Raw genomic sequence first — 23911 nt, 5'->3', positions numbered from 1 at the left:
CACGGCTGCGAGCTACCAAACCCTGAGACCCGTGCGTGTCCAAAACACTTACGGCGGGTTGTGAGCGAGGCTTAACATTATTTTGATTGACTTTGCATATATATACTTTTATGGATGGGTCCATATAATATAAAGAACATTCCATGGTGGTGGGAAAATATGAATTATCTTCTCGTGTTGAAAAATACATCACTCGTTTGCTTCGCTCACTCGTGAATATATTCACCACTCGAAGATAAACTTCATATTTTTGCGCAACAGTGTAATATCCTGTATATATGAAGAGCTGGAAGACCATGCATCATATACTGGTAAAGTGTTAGATATTTCAGTTGAACAATTTACACAAAAATGTTCAAATTAAAAGCTCGAAGAAAACCCATTTGCCTAATTTGAATGCAGCTCATGTCAAATCACAGTCCGGGTCGCCAGATTGGAATAGTTTAATCAGTGCTAACAGTTCTGTGCGTTGTTTTCTATTCCATTTCCGTTGAAATCAGTCTTGATGTTGAGAAGGTGTGCAATTTGTGCAAAATAAAAGAAAATTGGGAGTGGTTAGCGCTGTCGCCTCACAGCAAGAAGGTCCGGGTTTGAGCCCCGTGCCCAGCGAGGGCCTTTCTGTGCGGAGTTTGCATGTTCTCCCCGTGTCCGTGTGGGTTTCCTCCGGGTGCTTCGGTTTCCCCCACAGTCCAAAGACATGCAGGTTAGGTTAACTGGTGACTCTAAATTGAGCGTAGGTGTGAATGTGAGTGTGAATGGTTGTCTGTGTCTATGTGTCAGCCCTGTGATGACCTGGCGACTTGTCCAGGGTGTACCCCGCCTTTCGCCCGTAGTCAGCTGGGATAGGCTCCAGCTTGCCTGCGACCCTGTAGAACAGGATAAAGCGGCTAGAGATAATGAGATGAGATAAAAGAAAATTGACAGTTCACCTCAGATGCATTAAAACTCAAGTAACTGGTTTGAAAATGACAGGAGTAGAAAGTGCAGGTATTTGTGTTAAAATGAAGGGAGTAAAAGTAAAAAGTTGTCCGAAGGTAAATTACAGATACCTGAAAACATTACTTAAGTTCAGTAACAAAGTATTTGTCCCGAGTTACTTCCCACCTTTGCTGTCGGAAACGTTGGACTCGTTGACTTACACTACCGTTCAAAAGTTTGGGATCACTTTGAAATGTCCTTATTTTTGAAAGAAAAGCACTGTTCTTTTCAATGAAGATCACTTTAAACTAATCAGAAATACACTCTATACATTGCTAATGTGGTAAATGACTATTCTAGCTGCAAATGTCTGGTTTTTGGTGCAATATCTACGTAGGTGTATAGACCCCTTCGCATGTTTGGAAACAAACCAACCGTTGCTAGGATGCGCGCGCAGCCTGGACCCAGAAACAATGGCGCTGCCCATAGACCGGCATTATGAGCTGTCAGATTATGCCAAACAATTGTCGTTACAAGATCGAGAATGCTACATAAATAAGTTAACTCTAACAAGTGGACATCGCCTACCGGATCCGCATTTAATTAAAGAGTGGACGGACGATGTTAGTAAGTTCCCTGGTATACAATGGCCAGATATATACTCGTACCTTATTGACAAGACTTCAGTGTACACCCACGAAAAACTTCGTGCCTACAAGTCTTTAGACGCATATGATTGTTATGTGCGGGCATGTACAACTTGATTAACAATGGGCCATTCATATTCATTTTGTTTTAATCAAATTATGCCAGTGATGTGATGGCAGTGTGGCTTTAGCTACAACAGCAAATACCAACACTAAACAGCAATTTGCAGGAGGGAATGGCATGAAAGGAATGATAGTGTAAAGAGTGCAGCTAAGAGAAATCAGAGCTGCGTAAAAAGCGAGAGGCAGAGAGCAGAAATGAAACTGAACGGGGCGGGAGCTAGGTTAGAGCAGTCAACGTAAGTTGGCATTTAGAGTGAGGGCACACAATTTTACCTTTCCATCCTTGCTTTAAAATTGTGATTTTCGGCATACACAAATAATGATGGCACAAAATCTGGACTGCTTGAGTCGAGCGAGACCTCTCCTACAAACACAATTGCATGCAAAGCTAAGTTAACATGCTAACAATATTCATTACATTGTGTAACTATGACCCAGCTAATCAGACAAACGTTACCAAAGTATTTTGCTACATCAATAAACGAAGACTAGAAAGAATAAAAAAGAAAGATTTAATAAATAGCCTGATCTTACCTGTGATGAAGTGGGCGCTGCAAACCCGCGCATTTTTGATAGTGCTTTCATCCCAGTCTACACGTTTGATGGCTTGTAGCCATAGACGTCGGCGATTTTTTTGGAATGGGTGAGATCCTGCTGGAATTCTGTACATTTTAACCCCATCACTGCTACGATTCTGACACCCGACAACACAACAACTAGGCATTTCTGAGTCTTTTTTGAGTCCAGGCTGCGCGCGCAATTTCCGCTTACGTATGAATGACGTTTACTGCGAAGGGGTCTATAGAGATCTTGCAGTCACGTGACTGGAAAGTACACAGCCGCCATCTTGTCAGTAAAAAACACAGCTGAATACTGCTGCACTCGTGTACAAAATGGATCAATTTCAACCGACGGACTACACGGCTCATTTTTCTAATGAACAGATAACTAGATATATGTCTAAAATAAATGACCTACAGATTAGTGACCCTTATGGCTTACCGGACGGAGTTTTCACGACCGTGTCAGTGGATATTGAACTGCCAGAGGTGGAATACCCAGACGTGTATAATTACCTCATTAACTTTCCCTCGCTGTTCAGTGGTGAAGCACTGCGTGCTTATAAATCTCTGGACAGTTATCTTTACAGAAATTCAGGATTTGTCAGCCGCCCTCAGATGTGGCATCTTGTAAACAAGAAAATAACAATCCTCATTGGACGGGTAAGTCACTTAAGTATTACTAGTACTGATACTAGATATATCAGTAGTATCTAGTATAGCACTGACCAGCCGATTATAGAATAGAATAAGGTAATTCCAGCTGTAATTCCAAATCGTCCGTCTTGTTTACATGGATCTGGCGTTGGAGAGGTAGAGGCTTGGCAGTGGAAATTTGAGTGGCTGTTTTCTGAGCTTAGTCAACAGGCCGGCTCTGCCTGCAGCCTCGCTTTTGCTTCCTCTCCTGACGCCGCCTCCTTCACCTGCCAGACCCGATAACAATCCACGGAGACCACGCTGGTCTCGCTATCTCGTCCGGAATGTTGTGCATGCGATGGAAATCGCTACAAACCGTCCTTTTCTGCTGGAAACCCATGTCCAGTAAGTCCATACAGTTGTAGTGGATATTGAAGTCCGGTACAGACGAACAGCACGCAAAAATACACACAAAAAGCATAAAAACCGTGCACAGGTAGGGAGAGCTTGTAGCCGCAGCCGTTGCAGTAGAATTGTATATAGTAGGGTTTTCCAGAAGCAGAAGTAGAAGTAGAAGGCGGAAATATGGCGTTTGACTGACAAGATGGCGTCTGTTACAATCTGGATCGGCTGTGACGTCACATGCAAGATCTCTATAGAGGCCCATTTCCAGCAACTCTCACTCCAGTGTTCTAATGGTACAATGTGTTTGCTCATTGCCTCAGAAGGCTAATGGATGATTAGAAAACCCTTGTACAATCATGTTAGCACAGCTGAAAACAGTTGAGCTCTTTAGAGAAGCTATAAAACTGACCTTCCTTTGAGCAGATTGAGTTTCTGGAGCATCACATTTGTGGGGTCGATTAAATGCTCAAAATGGCCAGAAAAACGTCTCGACTATATTTTCTATTCATTTTACAACTTATGGTGGGAAATAAAAGTGTGACTTTTCATGGAAAACACAAAATTGTCTGGCTGACCCCAAACTTTTGAACGGTAGTGTAAATAAAATGAGACTTGTTGCTGCAATAAATCCTGCATGAGTTCAGAGTCCAGGCTCTGCTTTAATGACTCTTGGTAACACCAGAGACTCGTCTCCAAGGAGATACGACTCTCCAAAAGGTAAGTATAAGCGTACATTTCCGAATGACAAACACGTGCAAGGGTTAAACCCAATAACGGATGGTCACGGTATCCAATCCAAGGCCGAACATCGACAGTGAACTCTTAGGATTTAACAGTGATGTTGCATCAAAGGTCTAAAATGAGAATGATCTGGAACAAACTATTGTACACCCACATAAAGACAGATAGGCAACTGCAGTCATGATTTCTAATTTTATGTAAGTGCTTCAAGTCTGTAATGCTCCGCTGGCTTCCTGCCATGTTTCCTCTGGATACCAAATATTGTAAACAGAACTGTTTTAACCCATTTGTTCAAACCAAAAACACGACTTAACGTACAGTTCTGTCCTTTGTGTAATTTGTGATTTGATTGAACAGTGTGCGCTTGGCCTAGCTACTTTTAGCTTCTTCTCCAAAGATATTTTAAGGGATAGTAGTTGATAATCCAACTTGTTCATGTTCATTCACACCTCATCATCTCATCTCATTATCTGTAGCCGCTTTATCCTGTTCTACAGGGTCGCAGGCAAGCTGGAGCCTATCCCAGCTGACTACGGGCGAAAGGCAGGGTACACCCTGTAATTATAAATACGGACCAGTGCTACTCCATTCGGACCAGTACCTCTGAGAGGCACTGGTCCAAATGGACCAGTGCTCCCAAATTCCCGTTTCAATCCCTGCAGCATGTCCTAAATGCTGCAGCGCGGGTGACTTGTCTTCTCCCACGGTATGCCCACATAACCCCGGTGCTCTTCCAACTCCACTGGCTCCCTGTGGTTTCACGGATCAAGTTCAAGATCGCACTGATTGTTTTCAAAGCTCTTCAAGGCTCTGCTCCATCCTACATATGTGGAATGTTGGAAAGGAAGCGAGCTAACCGCTATGAACTGCGGAGTGATGGACAACATCTCAGTGTTCCTCGAACCAAGTGTAAAATATTTGGTGATGGATCTTTTGCGGTTGCTGGCCCAAAAGTGTGGAACAGCCTTCCCCTTGAGATAAGGAATACAGGCGACGTGAACATCTCATCTCATCTCATTATCTGTAGCCACTTTATCCTGTTCTACAGGGTCGCAGGCAAGCTGGAGCCTATCCCAGCTGACTACGGGCGAAAGGCGGGGTACACCCTGGACAAGTCGCCAGGTCATCACAGGGCTGACACATAGACACAGACAACCATTCACACTCACATTCACACCTACGGTCAATTTAGAGTCACCAGTTAACCTAACCTGCATGTCTTTGGACTGTGGGGGAAACCGGAGCACCCGGAGGAAACCCACGCGGACACGGGGAGAACATGCAAACTCCACACAGAAAGGGCCACGGGGCTCGAACCCGGACCTTCTTGTTGTGAGGCGACAGCGCTAACCACTACACCACCGTGCCACCCTGCATTAGTAAATGCTGTGCTCAATTGTAATTAACCCTTCAGCTGCCACCCATAATTAATTGTGATGGGCCGGGCCGGGCATATTGGACAAAAATGGGTCAAAATTGGGATATTTTGATCATCTTTCTCTAACTTGTTCAGAACTTTATATTTTTAATATCTGTATAGAAAAATCACAAAAAAACACTGTTGTAGAGTAAAAATAACTTTACTAATCAAAAACATCCAAAAAAACCCCAACAACAGATCTTGTCAATGAGAACCTGTCCATAAACATGAATTACTAGTACTTGAAAGCACAATGGACAGCAAGGGTCCATGTATTCCAAGTAACTGGGTACCAGTTTTATGATGGTCTTTGGTACGAGCCTACCGTGAATAGAACTCGCGATCTCCCGATCGAGAGGCAGACACACTAACCACTAGGCCAACTCGCAGTGATGTGCCATGTAAGGTACATAAAAGGAGTTGTTTATGACGAGTAGCGTACGTCATAAGGCACAGCGGTAAAAGATTTCATGACGTACATGACTCGTCCGAGGGCACCGAAGGGGTTAATGAATTTCCTTCTTGCGTCCATACTATCTTGTTTACTGTTCTCACACGGCTCCAATTTCAGTAAATTTGTTTCAGCTCGAAAAAGCACGACAACCACGTATACCAGTGGGTCAAAAATAGCTTAAAGCGCAAATCTTCTATTTGTCAATCTGTCTTTTTGTCTTTCTTTTTTTTTAGGGGAGATCTGGATCATTTGGAGGACGAGACGTGGACTCCGTGCGTGAACAACGTGAACGGTTTCATCTCCGCTTTCCTTTTCTCCATCGAGACGGAGACCACCATCGGATATGGCCATCGTGTCATCACCGACCAGTGTCCTGTGGGCACCATGCTTCTGCTTTTGCAAGCCATACTGGGCTCAATGGTCAATGCTTTCATGGTAGGAACACACCCACACTTTTTTTTTTAAAGGTGGTTACATATTGAGGCGGCACGGTGGTGTGGTTAGCGCTGTCGCCTCACAGCAAGAAGGTCCTGGGTTCGAGCCCTGGGGCCGGCGAGGGCCTTTCTGTGCAGAGTTTGCATGTTCTCCCCGTGTCCGTGTGGGTTTCCTCCGGGTGCTCCGGTTTCCCCCACAGTCCAAAGACATGCAGGTTAGGTTAACTGGTGACTCTAAATTGACCGTAGGTGTGAATGTGAGTGTGAATGGTTGTCTGTGTCTATGTGTCAGCCCTGTGATGACTTGGCGACTTGTCCAGGGTGTACCCCGCCTTTCGCCCGTAGTCAGCTGGGATAGGCTCCAGCTTGCCTGCGACCCTGTAGAACAGGATAAAGCGGCTAGAGATAATGAGATGAGATCTACTTCAACAGTGTTCCACAAAGATGGCTCCATAACAGCTGTAAACGCCACTTAATTCCACAGCGTGTCGATAATGGTGGACACCGGTGAAAGTGATCACTATTGTCGACACCTCACGTGACTTCTCAAACGCGCGTTTCGATACAAAATGGCGGCTGTCAAATGAAGGAGTCAGAAACAAAGTAGGTTTCGACAAGGAGATCATGAAATATTGGTGAATTTGATCAGTAAAACCACGTCCATGATCTTTCCACCACGCTTACTAGGGTGCATCAGTTGCCCTCACTTTCATAAAATCTGATGCATTTTTGTCTGGGTGTTCCTTTTCACCAATAACGACATCCTGTAAAATGTTTTGAGCATATTCAAAAGTCTAATGGTGGCACCATGAGGTTCATTTTTGGCCAAAAAACGCTTATTTTATGTTTTCGCGTAAGGTTTGAATCACAATGTTGGACTCCATTTATTGATTTCTTGTGAGCCAGAGATCATGTTAAGAACCTTTGCAAGGGATTGAGAAGCATTAATGTGATTCATAATACATTTGTATTGTTTAAAAGTAGTTGAACAATGATTCAATGAACAGCTAAAACTCAAACTGTGCTTGATAATATATTTAGAATATGTACTAAAAATGTGGATCTAAGATATTTGGTATACTCTATAAGGTGCCATAATGTTTCATGAAAAGTGATCGAAAGTTTGTCATAAAATATCAGCATTTTCCATAACTTTGAGCTCCTGGTGCCACCATTAAACTTTTGAATTTTGTCAAAATATTTCACCCAGTGTGCTTTCTTACCAAAAGGAACATTAAAACAAAAATGCATCATGATCGGAGGAACTTTTCATTTTTAGGGGGCAACTGATGCACCCTAATGCTTACCTACGATGATAACGTCCGGGTTTTCCTCAAATTGCTGATCATGCTGAAAAAAATTCCATCTCAGGTAACGAGCTGTGCCACCAGACGACAAGATTAAAGGGCGAGGCGGGTCTTCCGGTTGATTGATTAACCAATAATAACTGTTGTAACTGAAACTCGGCCTTTGCAAAATTGTTTTTATCAGTAAATCTGAAAAGGTGTCGATAATTATGGACTGTCGATAATTGTAGCCGCCGCTCCATTTTGTTTTTTGTTTACCACATAATTCCATATCTGTTCTGGATGTTACTTCATAGTTTTGATGTCTTCAGTATTGTTCGACACCGTAGACAATAGTCAAAATACAGAAAAAAACTATGAATGAGTAGGGGTGTCCAAACTTTTGACCAGTAAAGTACAACCCCGATTCCAAAAAAAATTGGGACAAAGTACAAATTGTAAATAAAAACGGAATGCAATAATTTACAAATCTCAAAAACTGATATTGTATTCACAATAGAACATAGACAACATATCAAATGTCGAAAGTGAGGCATTTTGAAATTTCATGCCAAATATTGGCTCATTTGAAATTTCATGACAGCAACACATCTCAAAAAAGTTGGGACAGGGGCAATAAGAGGCTGGAAAAGTTAAAGGTACAAAAAAGGAACAGCTGGAGGACCAAATTGCAACTCATTAGGTCAATTGGCAATAGGTCATTAACATGACTGGGTATAAAAAGAGCATCTTGGAGTGGAAGCGGCTCTCAGAAGTAAAGACGGGAAGAGGATCACCAATCCCCCTAATTCTGCACCGACAAATAGTGGAGCAATATCAGAAAGGAGTTCGACAGTGTAAAATTGCAAAGAGTTTGAACATATCATCATCTACAGTGCATAATATCATCAAAAGATTCAGAGAATCTGGAAGAATCTCTGTGCGTAAGGGTCAAGGCCGGAAAACCATACTGGGTGCCCGTGATCTTCGGGCCCTTAGACGGCACTGCATCACATACAGGCATGCTTCTGTATTGGAAATCACAAAATGGGCTCAGGAATATTTCCAGAGAACATTATCTGTGAACACAATTCACCGTGCCATCCGCCGTTGCCAGCTAAAACTCTATAGTTCAAAGAAGAAGCCGTATCTAAACATGATCCAGAAGCGCAGACGTCTTCTCTGGGCCAAGGCTCATTTAAAATGGACTGTGGCAAAGTGGAAAACTGTTCTGTGGTCAGACGAATCAAAATTTGAAGTTCTTTATGGAAATCAGGGACGCCGTGTCATTCGGACTAAAGAGGAGAAGGACGACCCAAGTTGTTATCAGCGCTCAGTTCAGAAGCCTGCATCTCTGATGGTATGGGGTTGCATTAGTGCGTGTGGCATGAGCAGCTTACACATCTGGAAAGACACCATCAGTGCTGAAAGGTATATCCAGGTTCTAGAGCAACATATGCTCCCATCCAGACGACATCTCTTTCAGGGAAGACCTTGCATTTTCCAACATGACAATGCCAAACCACATACTGCATCAATTACAGCATCATGGCTGCGTAGAAGAAGGGTCCGGGTACTGAACTGGCCAGCCTGCAGTCCAGATCTTTCACCCATAGAAAACATTTGGCACATCATAAAACGGAAGATACGACAAAAAAGGCCCTAGACAGTTGAGCAACTAGAATCCTACATTAGACAAGAATGGGTTAACATTCCTATCCCTAAACTTGAGCAACTTGTCTCCTCAGTCCCCAGACGTTTACAGACTGTTGTAAAGAGAAAAGGGGATGTCTCACAGTGGTAAACATGGCCTTGTCCCAACTTTTTTGAGATGTGTTGTTGTCATGAAATTTAAAATCACCTAATTTTTCTCTTTAAATGATACATTTTCTCAGTTTAAACATTTGATATGTCATCTATGTTCTATTCTGAATAAAATATGGAATTCTGAAACTTCCACATCATTGCATTCCGTTTTTATTTACAATTTGTACTTTGTCCCAACTTTTTTGGAATCGGGGTTGTATGTCAGTGTATATGCTGAGAGAGTTTTCAGAGTCAGGTTACACACGTGCAAGTCAGCTGCTTCTGAATGTCGAAATTTGTACTTCTGAGGTTGCCATATTTTTCTTGAGTCGACCATCATCTTTAAACAGAAGCACACACTTTTTAAGCTTAAAAAAAAATTAGGGGATAGAAAATATGGACTAATAAAGAAGCAAATGGCATTTTTTTCCTTTGCTGTCAAATGTAATTCATTGTAGCCTAAAAGCAATGGAAAATATAAATGTGAATAACAAGACCAACAGAAAGATATGAAGTTGCCAAGCACTGAAATAAACATTTAAAGGAGAACTGAAGGCAAATTTTTTCTCTCATTTTATTAAATATCGGAATGCATTTTTGACAGCTATTGTGTCGCTGCTATAGCAAGTTATGAGTGTTTGAAATACGCTCTGTAATATATCAGTCCATATGTCAAAGCGATGGCCGTAAACGAGATTCGCTGAGACCTGTGCGAGACATCGTAGGACGGAAGTAAAACGTACAGCAGAAATCAAAGTGACCGACATCTGCCAACGTTGTCAAAAGATGCACGCGCCCTCTTTCGGATGCTGACGTCATCAAACCGGAAGTTTTCCCCGTGTCCGAAACCGCTCCCTAATCACTATATAGTAGGGACGCCATTTTGTCGTGCTGTCCAAAACCTTAGTGAGGATTATGTGGGAAATGCGCTCGGTATAATATGTATTTATCACAAAAACACATGCATGTATTTATTATTTTGAAAACCCACCAGCCGACTGATCTGGCACGTTTTAATTGTGCTACAGTAATGACGTACGGTAAATCCCAGCGCGACGGACTCGTCCTTATCCCGTCGTCTTTCCAACTCTTCTCTACTCCACGTTGGTTCGGAGTCGTATGGAGTAATCTCCATCACTGATGAAGCTGGCAAATCTCAAAATGAATCTAAATTGGAACGATATGGTGATCTGGCCGCTGTGTAAACAGTTTTCAAAATGGCAGCGCTGACACTTCACGTTTGAAGTCTCGCACGAGTCTCGTGAAGATCGCACGGACAAGCGACGCCTGCCATGGACCAAACGAACCACCTTCAACATGGCTAAAAACCGAAAAAGCCGATAAGTGTAATATAATCCGCCAATACGAGTCACGATATAAGGTTACTAAAACCGAAAACGTAATGGAATAACACGTTAATGAAGAAATAAAGCAAGTTTAAAAATGACTTCAGCTCCCCTTTAATAGAAGTCCAATATATTGCTGCACGAACAGCCTTATTCATAGCTGTAATTATCACATATTAATCACTGCAAATTAGGTTTAATTTAACAATATGGCTTCCACCCTCATTACTCAGCAGTCTAAAAATAGCCCTTGATCCAGCGCTTGATCCAGTAGCCACAAGATACTAAGCACATGAAATCATAATGTGTGCGCAGGATATCTCTGTATGCATTTTGTCATATTATAGATTCTGTCTGCTAAAAAAAAGGTTTTGAAGGTTTGACGTAATGTAGTTAAATTTTTCACAGTTGAGACGCATCCTCTCAGGAGTTTGGTACAGGGAGAATAAACACATAGTACTCAACTCATCTTTAAACACTGTGGGGTTTTTTTGTTGTTGACTTTTTTTTTAAATAAACCATGTTGTCATGTCGCTAATCAGACCAGAGAGGAGAAAATTGGATGAGTCTGTGAAAACGTCCTTCCAGACCTCATAAGCTGCCTTTCGGTAAATCATTTCCATACATTTTAAACATGGGATTGGATAAGCCATAACAGGATTTGTTGCAAAAACTGAGCTCATTTAGCTAAAATCAATGACCCTGATATACACAGATCAGGTATAACATTAAAGCCACCTGTATAATACTGGGTAGGTCCCGTTTGTGCCACCGAAACAGCTCTGATCCTTTGAGGCACGAACTCCACAAGACCTCTGAAGGTGTGCTGTGGTATCCGGCACCAAGACGTGAGCAGCAGGTCATTTAACTCCTTCCTGTAAGTTGCGAGGTGGGGCCTCCATGGATCGGACTTGTTCGTCCAGCACATCCCACGGATGCTCGATCAGATTGAGATCTGGGGATTTTGGAGGCCAAGTCAACACCTCGAACTCTTTGTCATGTTCCTGTGGCAGGGTGCGTTATCCTGATGAAAGGAACCACTGCCATTACGGCATGCCGTTGACATGAAGGTGTATACATGCCCTGTGTCCGAAATCGCTCCCTACTCACTATATAGGGCACTACATAGTGAGGACGCCATTTTGTAGTGCTGTCCGAAACCTTAGTGAGGATTATTTACACCCTATATAGTGCGCTCAAAGTATCTCACAATGCATCACGAAACGTAGTGTACACCAATGGTGACTAACCAAAGCAATACACTACCGTTCAAAAGTTTGGGGTCACTTTGAAATGTCCTTATATTTTGAAAGAAAAGCACTGTTCTTTTCAATGAACATCACTTTAAACCAAGGAACCGATCATGTAGCGTGTAGCATTGTAGAAGGGAAGAAGACCACCTCATTTGCTGTTTTTTTTTTTTGAGTATATGTTTAATTTAGGCGGCACGGTGGTGTAGTGGTTAGCGCTGTCGCCTCACAGCAAGAAGGTCCAGGTTCGAGCCCCGTGGCCAGCGAGGGCCTTTCTGTGCGGAGTTTGCATGTTCTCCCCGTGTCCGCGTGGGTTTCCTCCGGGTACTACGGTTTCCCCCACAGTCCAAAGACATGCAGGTTAGGTTAACTGGTGACTCTAAATTGAGCGTAGGTGTAAATGTGAGTGTGAATGGTTGTCTGTGTCTATGTGTCAGCCCTGTGATGACCTGGCGACTTGTCCAGGGTGTACCCCGCCTTTCGCCCGTAGTCAGCTGGGATAGGCTCCAGCTTGCCTGCGACCCTGTAGAACAGGATAAAGCGGCTAGAGATAATGAGATGAGATGAGATGTTCACGTCGCCTGTATTCCTTATCTCAAGGGGAAGGCTGTTCCACACTTTTGGGCCAGCAACCGCAAAAGATCGATCACCAAATATTTTACACTTGGTTCAAGGAACAGTGAGAAGATGTTGTCCATCACTCTGCAGTTCATAGCGGTTAGCTCGCTTCCTTTCCAACATTCCACATATGTAGGATGGAGCAGAGCCTTGAAGAGCTTTGAAAACAATCAGTGCGATCTTGAACTTGATCCGTGAAACCACAGGGAGCCAGTGGAGTTGGAAGAGCGCTGGGGTTATGTGGGCATGCTGTGGGAGAAGACAAGTCACCCGCGCTGCAGCATTTAGGACATGCTGCAGGGATCAAAACGGGAATTTGGGAGCACTGGTCCATTTGGACCAGTGCCTCTCAGAGGTACTGGTCCGAATGGAGTAGCACTGGTCCGTATTTATAATTACAAATTTCAAGCCGATTTTATATATTTATTCATATAATACCAGCGGTCTCAAAAGTAGCCGGTCACCAGCGGCAAATCGCCGGCTATGGCTTGTTATGCCGCCGGCTATTGTCAGTCGAGTCACAAAATTTAATATTAAATATTTCTGACAGCAAAAAAAGTTGTGAACGTAAATTACATCCACTATGTCATGTATGTCCGTTGCCGCGTCAACTGTGTTTACATCCTCGACACGAGTGCAGCCATTACTGCCCTGTGTTGCCAGATTGTGTTTACATCCTCGACATGAGTGCAGCCATTACTGCCACCTGTGTTGCCAGATTGGGCGGTTTCCCGCCTAATTTGGGCGGTTTTAAGTGTATTTTGGCGGGTTTTGAACATATTTTGGGCTGTAAAACGTCAGCAGTATCTGGCGACATATTTTTTTACTTAATACAAGAAATTAATGGATGCCAACGTTTTTGCCAAAATGGTATTTTATTTTCCATTGTTTAGGCAGCTTCAGCATCATACTGTGAGATTCTGTTCAAATTGTTTTTTTTCTTCTATGAATCCTGAGCCATTTATTTTATTAGTTTATAATTATTGTTTAATTTAGTCTTCAGGAGAGACTGCCTGCACACAGCACTAGTATTAATAGTTTTTTTTCTTACATGAAAGCTGAGGCATTTATATTATATTTTAAGGTAACTTCATGTTGTGCTGTGAGGTTCTCTGCACTTTAACTTTTGAACCAACAGGAGCATTTGGATAAGTAAAGCCTATTTTTCTGCATTTTTGTAGTCCTGGTAATCTTTTATATTGGTAAAGTTGTTTATAGGACCATTTCTCAGTGTCTGTTTTTTAATCAATAGTTTTTCAGTAATAACTTTAATATTTAACATATCACTCAATTTTAAACAACCCACGCACCTCCCCCATGGCTTGCCCCCATAGTCTCCAAAATTTCTGTGGGAAACACTGGCGTGCGTAACAACGCTAATCAAGCTTAAGCTAGACGACCCGCCTCAAATACCTGTCCCGGGTAAATGTTATCCCAATTTTAGATGGCCTGTTCCAAACCATCCCGCCCCATGAAAAATTCATACATCCATCCATCCATCCATCCATCCATCCATCCACGCTTTGCGTGCATTATGTCTGCCGCTGGCAGACATTTTACCATTTTGCACCCTGCTGTAAATTATTTGTACCCTGCTATTCTCCCAAACTTTGAAGCCCCTGTAATACAACCATATTATAAATGAGTGATCAATTTCAACTGTCTATAAACTTCTTCCTCAGTCATCTCATTATCATCACAATCTTCGAAACCCTCATCCAGATCATCATCATCTATCGGGTCATACACCACATCATGCTGCACCTCCTCGTCATCTTCATCTTCCACCTCCTCATTCTGTCTCTCCTGGGGCTCGACATCTCCTGCCCCATACTCCCTCTCATCACCTGCAGGCACTTGAATAAGGGCCACGTACTTGTTGAGCGATATCCGTTTGTTTTGATAGCTGTCAGAAATGTCAAGCCAAGGACTTTTAAACTTCGCGGGGGTCTAATCTATCTGACCAATAGCGGTTCAAGTTACATTTGTCTTCACGGGCAGCAACGAAAATGAACGGGAAGAAGCGAAACTTCGCGCAGCCATGCTGCATGTAGCGGTGTATACTGCGCACGCAAACAATATGGCGGCGCCCGTGTCTATGCCAACTTGACAAATGTCTCACAAAATCTATTGAAATTATCGTAAAAAACGGTAAACTAGACCAAGTTCTGCTTAAAATGGGAGAGAATCATTGATAGAAACCATCGAGGCAGTGAGTAGTTTGATATATATAGCGTGGCGAGCCAGTCGCCCACTCGGTCGAGTACATGTTGTCACTAGTCGCCCGTACCCTTTCCAACTCGCATTGGCAAGTGGGCGACCGCCTGTTTCGATCCCTGTGCTGTAAGCGGTTAAGTTGGTATTGAGAGACACCGTAGAGCAGAGAATTGCAGTAGTCGAGATGAGACATCACGAAAGCATAAACAAGGGTCTTGGTGGCGTCTTGTGTCGCGTACAAAAGAGACTGGCTTAATCTCGGAGGCACCGACATGCACAAAGTCAATGTTAACTTTCTCAAGTTGTTGACGGGAACCAATAATAAGAAACTCAGTTTTACCATCGTTGAGCATCAACATGTTATGGCTCATCCAAGCGCGAACGTCAGCAATACATTCCTCCATGGCCCGGATGGCTTGATCTCGGGCAAGTGACGACGTGGGACGAAACGAAAAATAAAGCCGAGTGTCGTCTGCATATCCTTGAACGGAAGGCAGGTGATTTTTCACAACATGAAACAACCGAGAAGCATACATAATAAATAACAAAGGACCCAGAAAAAAGAAGAAGAAACAGGCTAGACTTTGCTCCCCATGTGCATCATGTGCCTTGTTGCCAGTTCACCGGTTGTCCCTCTTTGGACCACTTTTTGTAGGGACTAACCACTGCAGACCAGAAACACCCCACAAGACCTTCTGTTTTGGAGATACGCTAACCCAGTCGTCTCGCCATCCCAATTTGGCCCTTGTCAGAGTCACTCATGCCCCTTTTCCACCAAAGCAGTTCCAGGGCTGGTTCGGGGCCAGTGCTTAGTTTGGAACCGGGTTTTCTGTTTCCACTGACAAAGAACTGGCTCTGGGGCCAGAAAAACCGGTTCCAGGCTAGCACCAACTCTCTGCTGGGCCAGAGGAAAGAACCGCTTACGTCAGCGGGGGGGCGGAGTTGTTAAGACCAACAACAATAACAAGACCGCGAAAGATCGCCATTTTTAAGCGACGAGAAGCAGCAGCTGTACAAACGCGAAGTCATCCATTATTCTTATTGTTGTTGTTGTTGCTGCTTCTTCCGTGTTTTTGCTTCGATATTCGCGCCAAGGTTTATGCAAACGTAGCGACGTAACTGACGTATACAGCGACGTAACTGACATATACAACGACGTAACTGACGTATACAGCGACGTAATGACGTGGCTTCCCTTAGCACCGTGAGCTATGGAAAAGCAAACTGGTTCTCAAATAATAATAATAATAATAATAATAATAAGTTCAATTTATATAGCGCCTTTCACAAACCCAAGGACGCTTTACAAAAGAGTTACCGCCAAAAAAAAAAAACTAGGAAGAATAGTGTGAGGTAAAGAGAAGTTTTCAAGTGAGCTTTGAAGGAAGAGAGAGTGGAACAGTCACGAAGCGATTGTGGTAACGAGTTCCAAAGTTTAGGAGCAGCAACACTGAATGATCTGCCACCCATAGATGCCAGTTTAAAACGTGGGACAGTCAGAAGTCCACAGACAGAAGATCTGAGGGAGCGGGAGGGACAGTACAAATGAATGAGCTCACAGAGACAGGAAGGGGCAAAACCATGAAGAGCTTTATAGGTTAAAAGCAGGATTTTGTATTTGATCCGAGAGATAACTGGCAACCAGTGCAGTTGCTGTAAAACAGGAGTGATGCGAGCAGTGCGCTTGGTGAGTGTGAGGACTCTTGCTGCTGAGTTTTGGATGTACTGCAGGCGATTGAGCAATGTGGCAGGGAGACCATAAAAGAGAGGATTGCAATAGTCAAGACGAGAAAAAATAAATGCATTGACCAACATATTGGCATCAGTTTCCAAGAGAAAAGGGCGGAGACGTGCAATATTGCGGAGGTGAAAGAAAGCATTCTTAGTAATTAGTTTAAGATGGGGTTCAAACATAAGGGTGGAGTCAAAGATAACTCCAAGGTTTTTTATAACTTGGGAAGGATGAATAGGCACACCATCTACATCAATAGTAAAACTGGAGAAATTCTGAACCTGTCTTTTGGTACCTACTAATAGAACCTCTGTTTTGCTAGCATTAAGTTTAAGGCAGTTCTTATGCAGCCATTGCTTAAGGTCAGTGATGCAAGTCCTTAGCAGCTGAACAGAGGCTATGGAAGGGGTGATAGTGATGTAGATTTGAATATCATCAGCATAACAATGAAAGTTAAGGCCATGGTTACAAATAATCTGGCCTATAGGAGAAACATATAATATTAAAAAGAAGGGGACCAAGGACAGAACCTTGAGGCACACCTTGAGCAACAGTAGCAGTGGTTCTCAGCTGGCTCGCAAGTTGAACGAGTTGTGAACCAGCACCAGCCCTGGCCCTGTACCAGCCCTTGAACTGATTTGGTGGAAAAGGGGTATCAGATCCTTCCACTTGCCCATTTTTCCTACTTCCAACACATCAACTTCAAGAACTGACTGTTCACTTGTTGTGTAATACCCGTAAATCCCACCCCTTGACAGGTGCCATTGTTGTGAAAAAAAAAATCAATGTTCTTCACTTCACCTGTCAGTTACGGCTGATCCGTGTTGGTCCGATATGCAAGTTATTTAAAGGTAGACGTATTACCTGGAATAGAAGTGTTGGCTCATGATATTACTCAGTAACAGTATGGCAGGACAAGTCCAGAGTCTGATGAGATCTGGCCTACTGTATATGAGAGCATTAATTACGAAGAAGAAGAAGAAACCTTTATTCGTCACATGCACACTTCAAGCACAGTGAAATTCATTCTCTGCATGTAACCCATCTGAAGCAGTGAACACACACACGTACTCAGAGCAGTGGGCAGCCACACCAGAGCGCCCGGCGAGCAGTCAGGGGTCAGGTACCTTGCTCAAGGGCACCTCAGCCCAAGGCCGCCCCACATCAACCTAACCTGCATGTCTTTGGATTGTGGGGGAAACCCACGCAGACACGGGGAGAACATGCAAACTCCACACAGAAAGGCCCTCGCCGGCCGTTGGGTTCGAACCTGGAACCTTCTTGCTGTGAGGCGACTGTGCTAACCACTACACCACCGTGCCGCCCTACAAAGTGTTGCTGCGGCGAGCAACATGAACGAATGCAGGTTAACAAGTACATTTACAGTCTGAACAGTTCCTCAGTGTTGAAACCATTCAACCTCGGAGTCCGTGTGAGATTCAGACATTCAGCTTTGGCCATAGCTAATAGCATTGTGTAACCATGACAGCGTTTCTTGTTCGCATATCACGCATCAGTAGTTTATTGGGCATTAAAATCAACAAACATGTATTTAATGGTTTAAAATTAGCACTGAGGGGTACGATTAATTTTGACAGTTCGCGTTTTACCTCCTAGGCCCTGTACGTGCCTCTGTTTCTTTGCTCTACCTGTCGTTCTCTCGTGATTTTCTCCAGATTTAAGGCACTTTGCAGCAGCAGTCTGTCATGTGCAATTAGGTTTTGTGCAAATGGATTCTGGCTTTCGTTGCACGCAGTACTCGTTCCTCTGCAGCGCCTCCAAACTGTGCGTGCGCATGATTTCCGACAGAGCCAAATGAGTCATGCTTTTTAAAGAGTGGATATTGCTCACTCTTCCTCTCTTCCTCTCTCTGTTTTCATCTCACCTGATTTCACAGTCTTTGTCTTTCTGTGTTTCATTCCCTCTATCCTGCGAAGTTAATTTACTTCCTTTCTTCATCACTCAAATTATCTCTAAAACTGATTTTATCTTCGCGTTGTAACAAGATGGTGTTGGTAATGAGGACACGAGTTTTGCGTGCGTCTGCGTGTTCATTTATCTTGCTGGGAGTGTCCTAATTTAACGTCTCGTCCTTAGGCTGTGTTTCACCCATATATTTTGGGGACACATGTACACGCGCGTGTGTGCGCGCGTCTTCCTTTGCTTGTAAGGACCCTGCATTGACATAATTGTTAATGCAGCTAATTAATGCAGTGGCTATACCTAAATCTGCCATTTTTATTATATAAATTCCAGAATTTATTTATTTATTTATTTATTTATTTATTTACAACCCCGGTTCCAAAAAAGTTGGGACAAAGTACAAATTGTAAATAAAAACGGAATGCAATGATGTGGAAGTTTCAGAATTCCATATTTTATTCAGAAAAGAACATAGATGACATATCAACTGTTTAAACTGAGAAAATGTATCATTTAAAGAGAAAAATTAGGTGATTTTAAATTTCATGACAACAACACATCTCAAAAAAAGTTGGGACAAGGCCATGTTTACAACTGTGAGACATCCCCTTTTCTCTTTACAACAGTCTGTAAACGTCTGGGGACTGAGGAGACAAGTTGCTCAAGTTTAGGGATAGGAATGTTAACCCATTCTTGTCTAATGTAGGATTCTAGTTGCTCAACTGTCTTAGGTCTTTTTTGTCGTATCTTCCGTTTTATGATGCGCCAAATGTTTTCTATGGGTGAAAGATCTGGACTGCAGGCTGGCCAGTTCAGTACCCGGACCCTTCTTCTACGCAGCCATGATGCTGTAATTGATGCAGTATGTGGTTTGGCATTGTCATGTTGGAAAATGCAAGGTCTTCCCTGAAAGAGACGTCGTCTGGATGGGAGCATATGTTGCTCTAGAACCTGGATATACCTTTCAGCATTGATGGTGTCTTTCCAGATGTGTAAGCTGCCCATGCCACACGCACTAATGCAACCCCATACCATCAGAGATGCAGGCTTCTGAACTGAGCGCTGATAACAACTTGGGTCGTCCTTCTCCTCTTTAGTCTGAATGACACGGCATCCCTGATTTCCATAAAGAACTTCAAATTTTGATTCGTCTGACCACAGAACAGTTTTCCACTTTGCCACAGTCCATTTTAAATGAGCCTTGGCCCAGAGAAGACGTCTGCGCTTCTGGATCATGTTTAGATACGGCTTCTTCTTTGAACTATAGAGTTTTAGCTGGCAACGGCGGATGGCACGGTGAATTGTGTTCACAGATAATGTTCTCTGGAAATATTCCTGAGCCCATTTTGTGATTTCCAATACAGAAGCATGCCTGTATGTGATGCGGTGCCGTCTAAGGGCCCGAAGATCACGGGCACCCAGTATGGTTTTCCGGCCTTGACCCTTACGCACAGAGATTCTTCCAGATTCTCTGAATCTTTTGATGATATTATGCACTGTAGATGATGATATGTTCAAACTCTGCAATTTTACACTGTCGAACTCCTTTCTGATATTGCTCCACTATTTGTCGGTGCAGAATTAGGGGGATTGGTGATCCTCTTCCCATCTTTACTTCTGAGAGCCGCTGCCACTCCAAGATGCTCTTTTTATACCCAGTCATGTTAATGACCTATTGCCAATTGACCTAATGAGTTGCAGTTTGGTCCTCCAGCTGTTCCTTTTTTGTACCTTTAACTTTTCCAGCCTCTTATTGCCCCTGTCCCAACTTTTTTGAGATGTGTTGCTGTCATGAAATTTCAAATGAGCCAATATTTGGCATGAAATTTCAAAATGCCTCACTTTTGACATTTGATATGTTGTCTATGTTCTATTGTGAATACAATATCAGTTTCTGAGATTTTGTAAATTATTGCATTCCGTTTTTATTTACAATTTGTACTTTGTCCCAACTTTTTTGGAATCGGGGTTGTATGCGCGCGCGTGTGTGTGTGTGTGTGTGTGTGTGTGTGTGTGTGTATATATATATATATATATATATATATATATATATATATATATATATAGTTAAAAAAAGAAGCGCTTTGTCAGCATACGTAAAGAAGAATTAGACATTATGTAAGAAAATGCTCTTCCTAAAAGCACTAAACATGCTACAGAGTTTGGTCTAAAACTATTCAAAGGTAAGGTGAAATTGCGATTTATTTTATCCATTTCAAAACAAAGTATTTTCTGACTCGGCATGGATAAGTAACACGAGCCCGTGCACATGCTACAAGTCTGCACACATTCCATTTGCATGTCACTTTTGAAAATTGAAATGAATAATTCTTTAATAAGATGAAAAAAAAATACTCACTGGTGTCTTTATACGAAAACACTTCTCCAGCTCAGGCTCAGTGAACATCGGTGAATAATAACCTCAACTTTGTCTCGGTTTTTATTCACAGATAATAACCTCGCCTTCGGCGAATAATTGTAAAGTAAGAGAAATAGTTGCTTCTGTTCTTTGAGTGGAAGATTTTAATTATTGCTTATAAATATTTCTTTTACATTACAATTTTGGCTCATCTTTAGGATGATTCTGGAACGCCCTGTAACTCTCTTCCTGTATAAAGAAACAGGTTGATTGGTAACTGCTCATATACTGGACCAAGATTTAAGAATAATCCATGACTCGCACTTCCTAATTAACGTGAAACTGTAAGATACAGCTGAATGGCACTTTTATGAAGGAATACGCTGATCTAAACCTCATATCTGATTTTGCCAGCAATAAATTTCCCATTCTGGGTACAGCTCTGACCTGGAGAAATCTGCTTTTGCCAAAATTCCTTTGTTGCCCTCTAAATTCCATTGTTACCCTGTAATAATCTTCTGCTTTCCAACTTCCTCAGGTTGGCTGTATGTTTGTGAAGATCTCTCAGCCAAACAAGCGTGCAGAGACACTGGTGTTCTCCCGGAACGCGGTCATTTCTCTGCGAGACGATAAGCTGTGTCTGATGTTCCGAGTTGGCGATCTGAGATCCTCGCACATCGTGGGAGCCAACATGAGAGCAAAGCTCATCAAATCCAAACAGACCCAAGAGGGTGAGACTCCAGCTGCAGCTTCTTAAATGATCAAGACGACAAAATTTGGCAGTCAAAGCACTCGACATCAGCAAAATTAGGGTTGAATACAGCAGTGCCATCTGGTGGTGGACAAAAGAAAAATCCTTTGTAATCAAGAGCTGCAGTGGTTCATTTAGCATTTTGGAGGGAAAAAAAACACCACTGCTGGGTTTCACATTCAAAATACTGCAAAAATTATGTGTTATTTACCAGCTGGGAGGTCCATATGGTGACTGAGGTCTTGAAAGTACTGAGCGAGGCCCTCTGGGCCAAGGTCAGTATTCAAGGCCGAGGTCATGGTATTTCACCATACGGACCGACCTTAAGCTGGTAAATAATATATTTATTTTTACCAGCTTTTTACCAGCTTACCAAATTCTAACAGAAAACGAGAGCGCCCGAAAGGGAAAACTGAGCCGAGCCGTCATTTTGAATCCTCATTCACAACTGTAATGCAAATTGCTTCCTCCTCGGTATATAAGTGCACTTCCATGGCAGGAAAAACTGCATTTTGCCTATCTAGTCCCCTATTTATACAAAATTGAGTCATTCAGGTATTCAGCCATGTTTTTGCTTGGCGTTAGCAACAGTTAGAGGTTTTTAGCTTTCTCCTGAAATGTTTTCATTTATTTCTTCTTCCTCAGGGTAGTAAAACTCGCTTTCGCTGTGAACACTGTCGTTATCGCTATCCATGCTGTAAAATTAATGCTATTCTCCTGAGAAATGCTGGCAAAAATTTATAAGATTTTTGATCATCTTATAAATAAATCTTATTAAAAAAAGATAAATGTTGACAAAAAATGCTACTATGTTTGTTGTTGCTGTGAACAAGCGAGCCGCCAGAGGTCCGTAACCGGGGTCCGTACCGTAGGATACGGAGGCGCTCGCCAGCCAATCAGAGTGCAGGATTTGATGGAAACTGCACCGCGAAAAAAATAATAGAAATGATTATATACATGCAGGACGCTTTTTTTGATGGAATAAAAACATTCCCTTCTAGTGGGTTTCATTCATTTGGTTTGACAGCATGCAGTTTTGTTATCAATGGAGAACGAGTATTGAATATGGTTTACGATATTGCATGGTTGTCAAGACAACATGACGTCACGCATCGGAGACGTAAAACTTCCGCGCTAGCGAGCAACTGTGATAATTTGTAAACAAACATGGCCGCCAGGTTTGCTTCATTTAATGCAGAAGATTTTGAGAGCATTTTGAAAGAGAAAGATGCATTGAACTAGTCTGGCTAACGCGACTGCAAAGCTCTACGAGCTATTGGTCTGGCCAAGATATTAAGCCCAACCGTTTCCCAGAGCCCGTGGTTGACCCGCCTCCCTGAAATGCCTCAGTTTGCTACTGGTCGAAGCCAGAAAAGGCTGTGACGAAGCTTAAACCAATCACATCACTCTTTCCTCTGACGTATGCGACGCGACGGGGCTAACTGGTAGATTAAACTCTTACCGAAGCCGGTCGGGAGCAAGGCGAAAACGTCCTTCCTTTCAATAAATACCTCCAGGGCTGCTCTTTGCTCCGTTTTCAATGAGAACTTGCTCCATGTTTGTAATGTTTCTAGTGAATGAAGCGCTTCCGGCATAGATTCTGTAAACAATCTATGGCTTCCGGTCGCAGTTCTACTACGTCACTGCCTTGAACACGCCTCTACCCAGGGCCGTTGGAGATGCACAAAGTTGATTGGTTCCCGATTTTTTTGGGAGCTTGGAAGAGCTGTAGATAGCTTGCCTGGCCAGACTAAGCTCGCAACAGGCCCTCATGTTGCGTCACGCTTAGGATGGGCGGGCCCAGGCTAGCATTGAACACCCGAAAGGAATGTATATGTCTAATCATAATAATATCAGCCGGCTTTTTGTCCATGGTATATCAGATGTATTCCGTTCAGCTAGCACTCGTCTTCGACTCGGTCAAGATCATGCTAGCTGAACGGAATATACAGTGGGGCAAAAAAGTATTTAGTCAGTCACCAATTGTGCAAGTTCTCCCACTTAAAAAGATGAGAGAGGCCTGTAATTTTCATCATAGGTACACTTCAACTATGAGAGACAGAATGAGAAAAAAAAATCCAGAAGATCACATTCTGATTTTTAAAGAATTTATTTGCAAATTATGGTGGAAAATAAGTATTTGGTCAACAACGAAAGTTTCTCAATACTTTGTTATATACCCTTTGTTGGCAATGACAGAGGTCAAACGTTTTCTGTAAGTCTTCACAAGGTTTTCACACACTGTTGCTGGTATTTTGGCCCATTCCTCCATGCAGATCTCCTCT

At 42.8% G+C, this 23911-nt stretch overlaps 1 protein-coding gene across 1 annotated transcript in view; it reads left to right on the top strand.

The window, feature by feature from the left end:
* Positions 1–23911, top strand: part of kcnj9 (potassium inwardly rectifying channel subfamily J member 9) — a 55876-nt gene that overhangs the window by 18859 nt on the left and 13106 nt on the right. The window contains exons 3-4 of the mRNA XM_060906131.1: positions 6138–6339; positions 21414–21606. Of these exons, the coding sequence (XP_060762114.1) occupies positions 6138–6339; positions 21414–21606 (395 nt within the window). The remainder of the gene's footprint in view (positions 1–6137; positions 6340–21413; positions 21607–23911) is intronic.

Source organism: Neoarius graeffei, chromosome 23 (genome assembly GCF_027579695.1).
Source record: "Neoarius graeffei isolate fNeoGra1 chromosome 23, fNeoGra1.pri, whole genome shotgun sequence".
NCBI lineage: Eukaryota > Metazoa > Chordata > Actinopteri > Siluriformes > Ariidae > Neoarius > Neoarius graeffei.
Note: the sequence above shows the minus strand (reverse complement) of the source record. Positions and strands in the feature narration are given on the sequence as shown.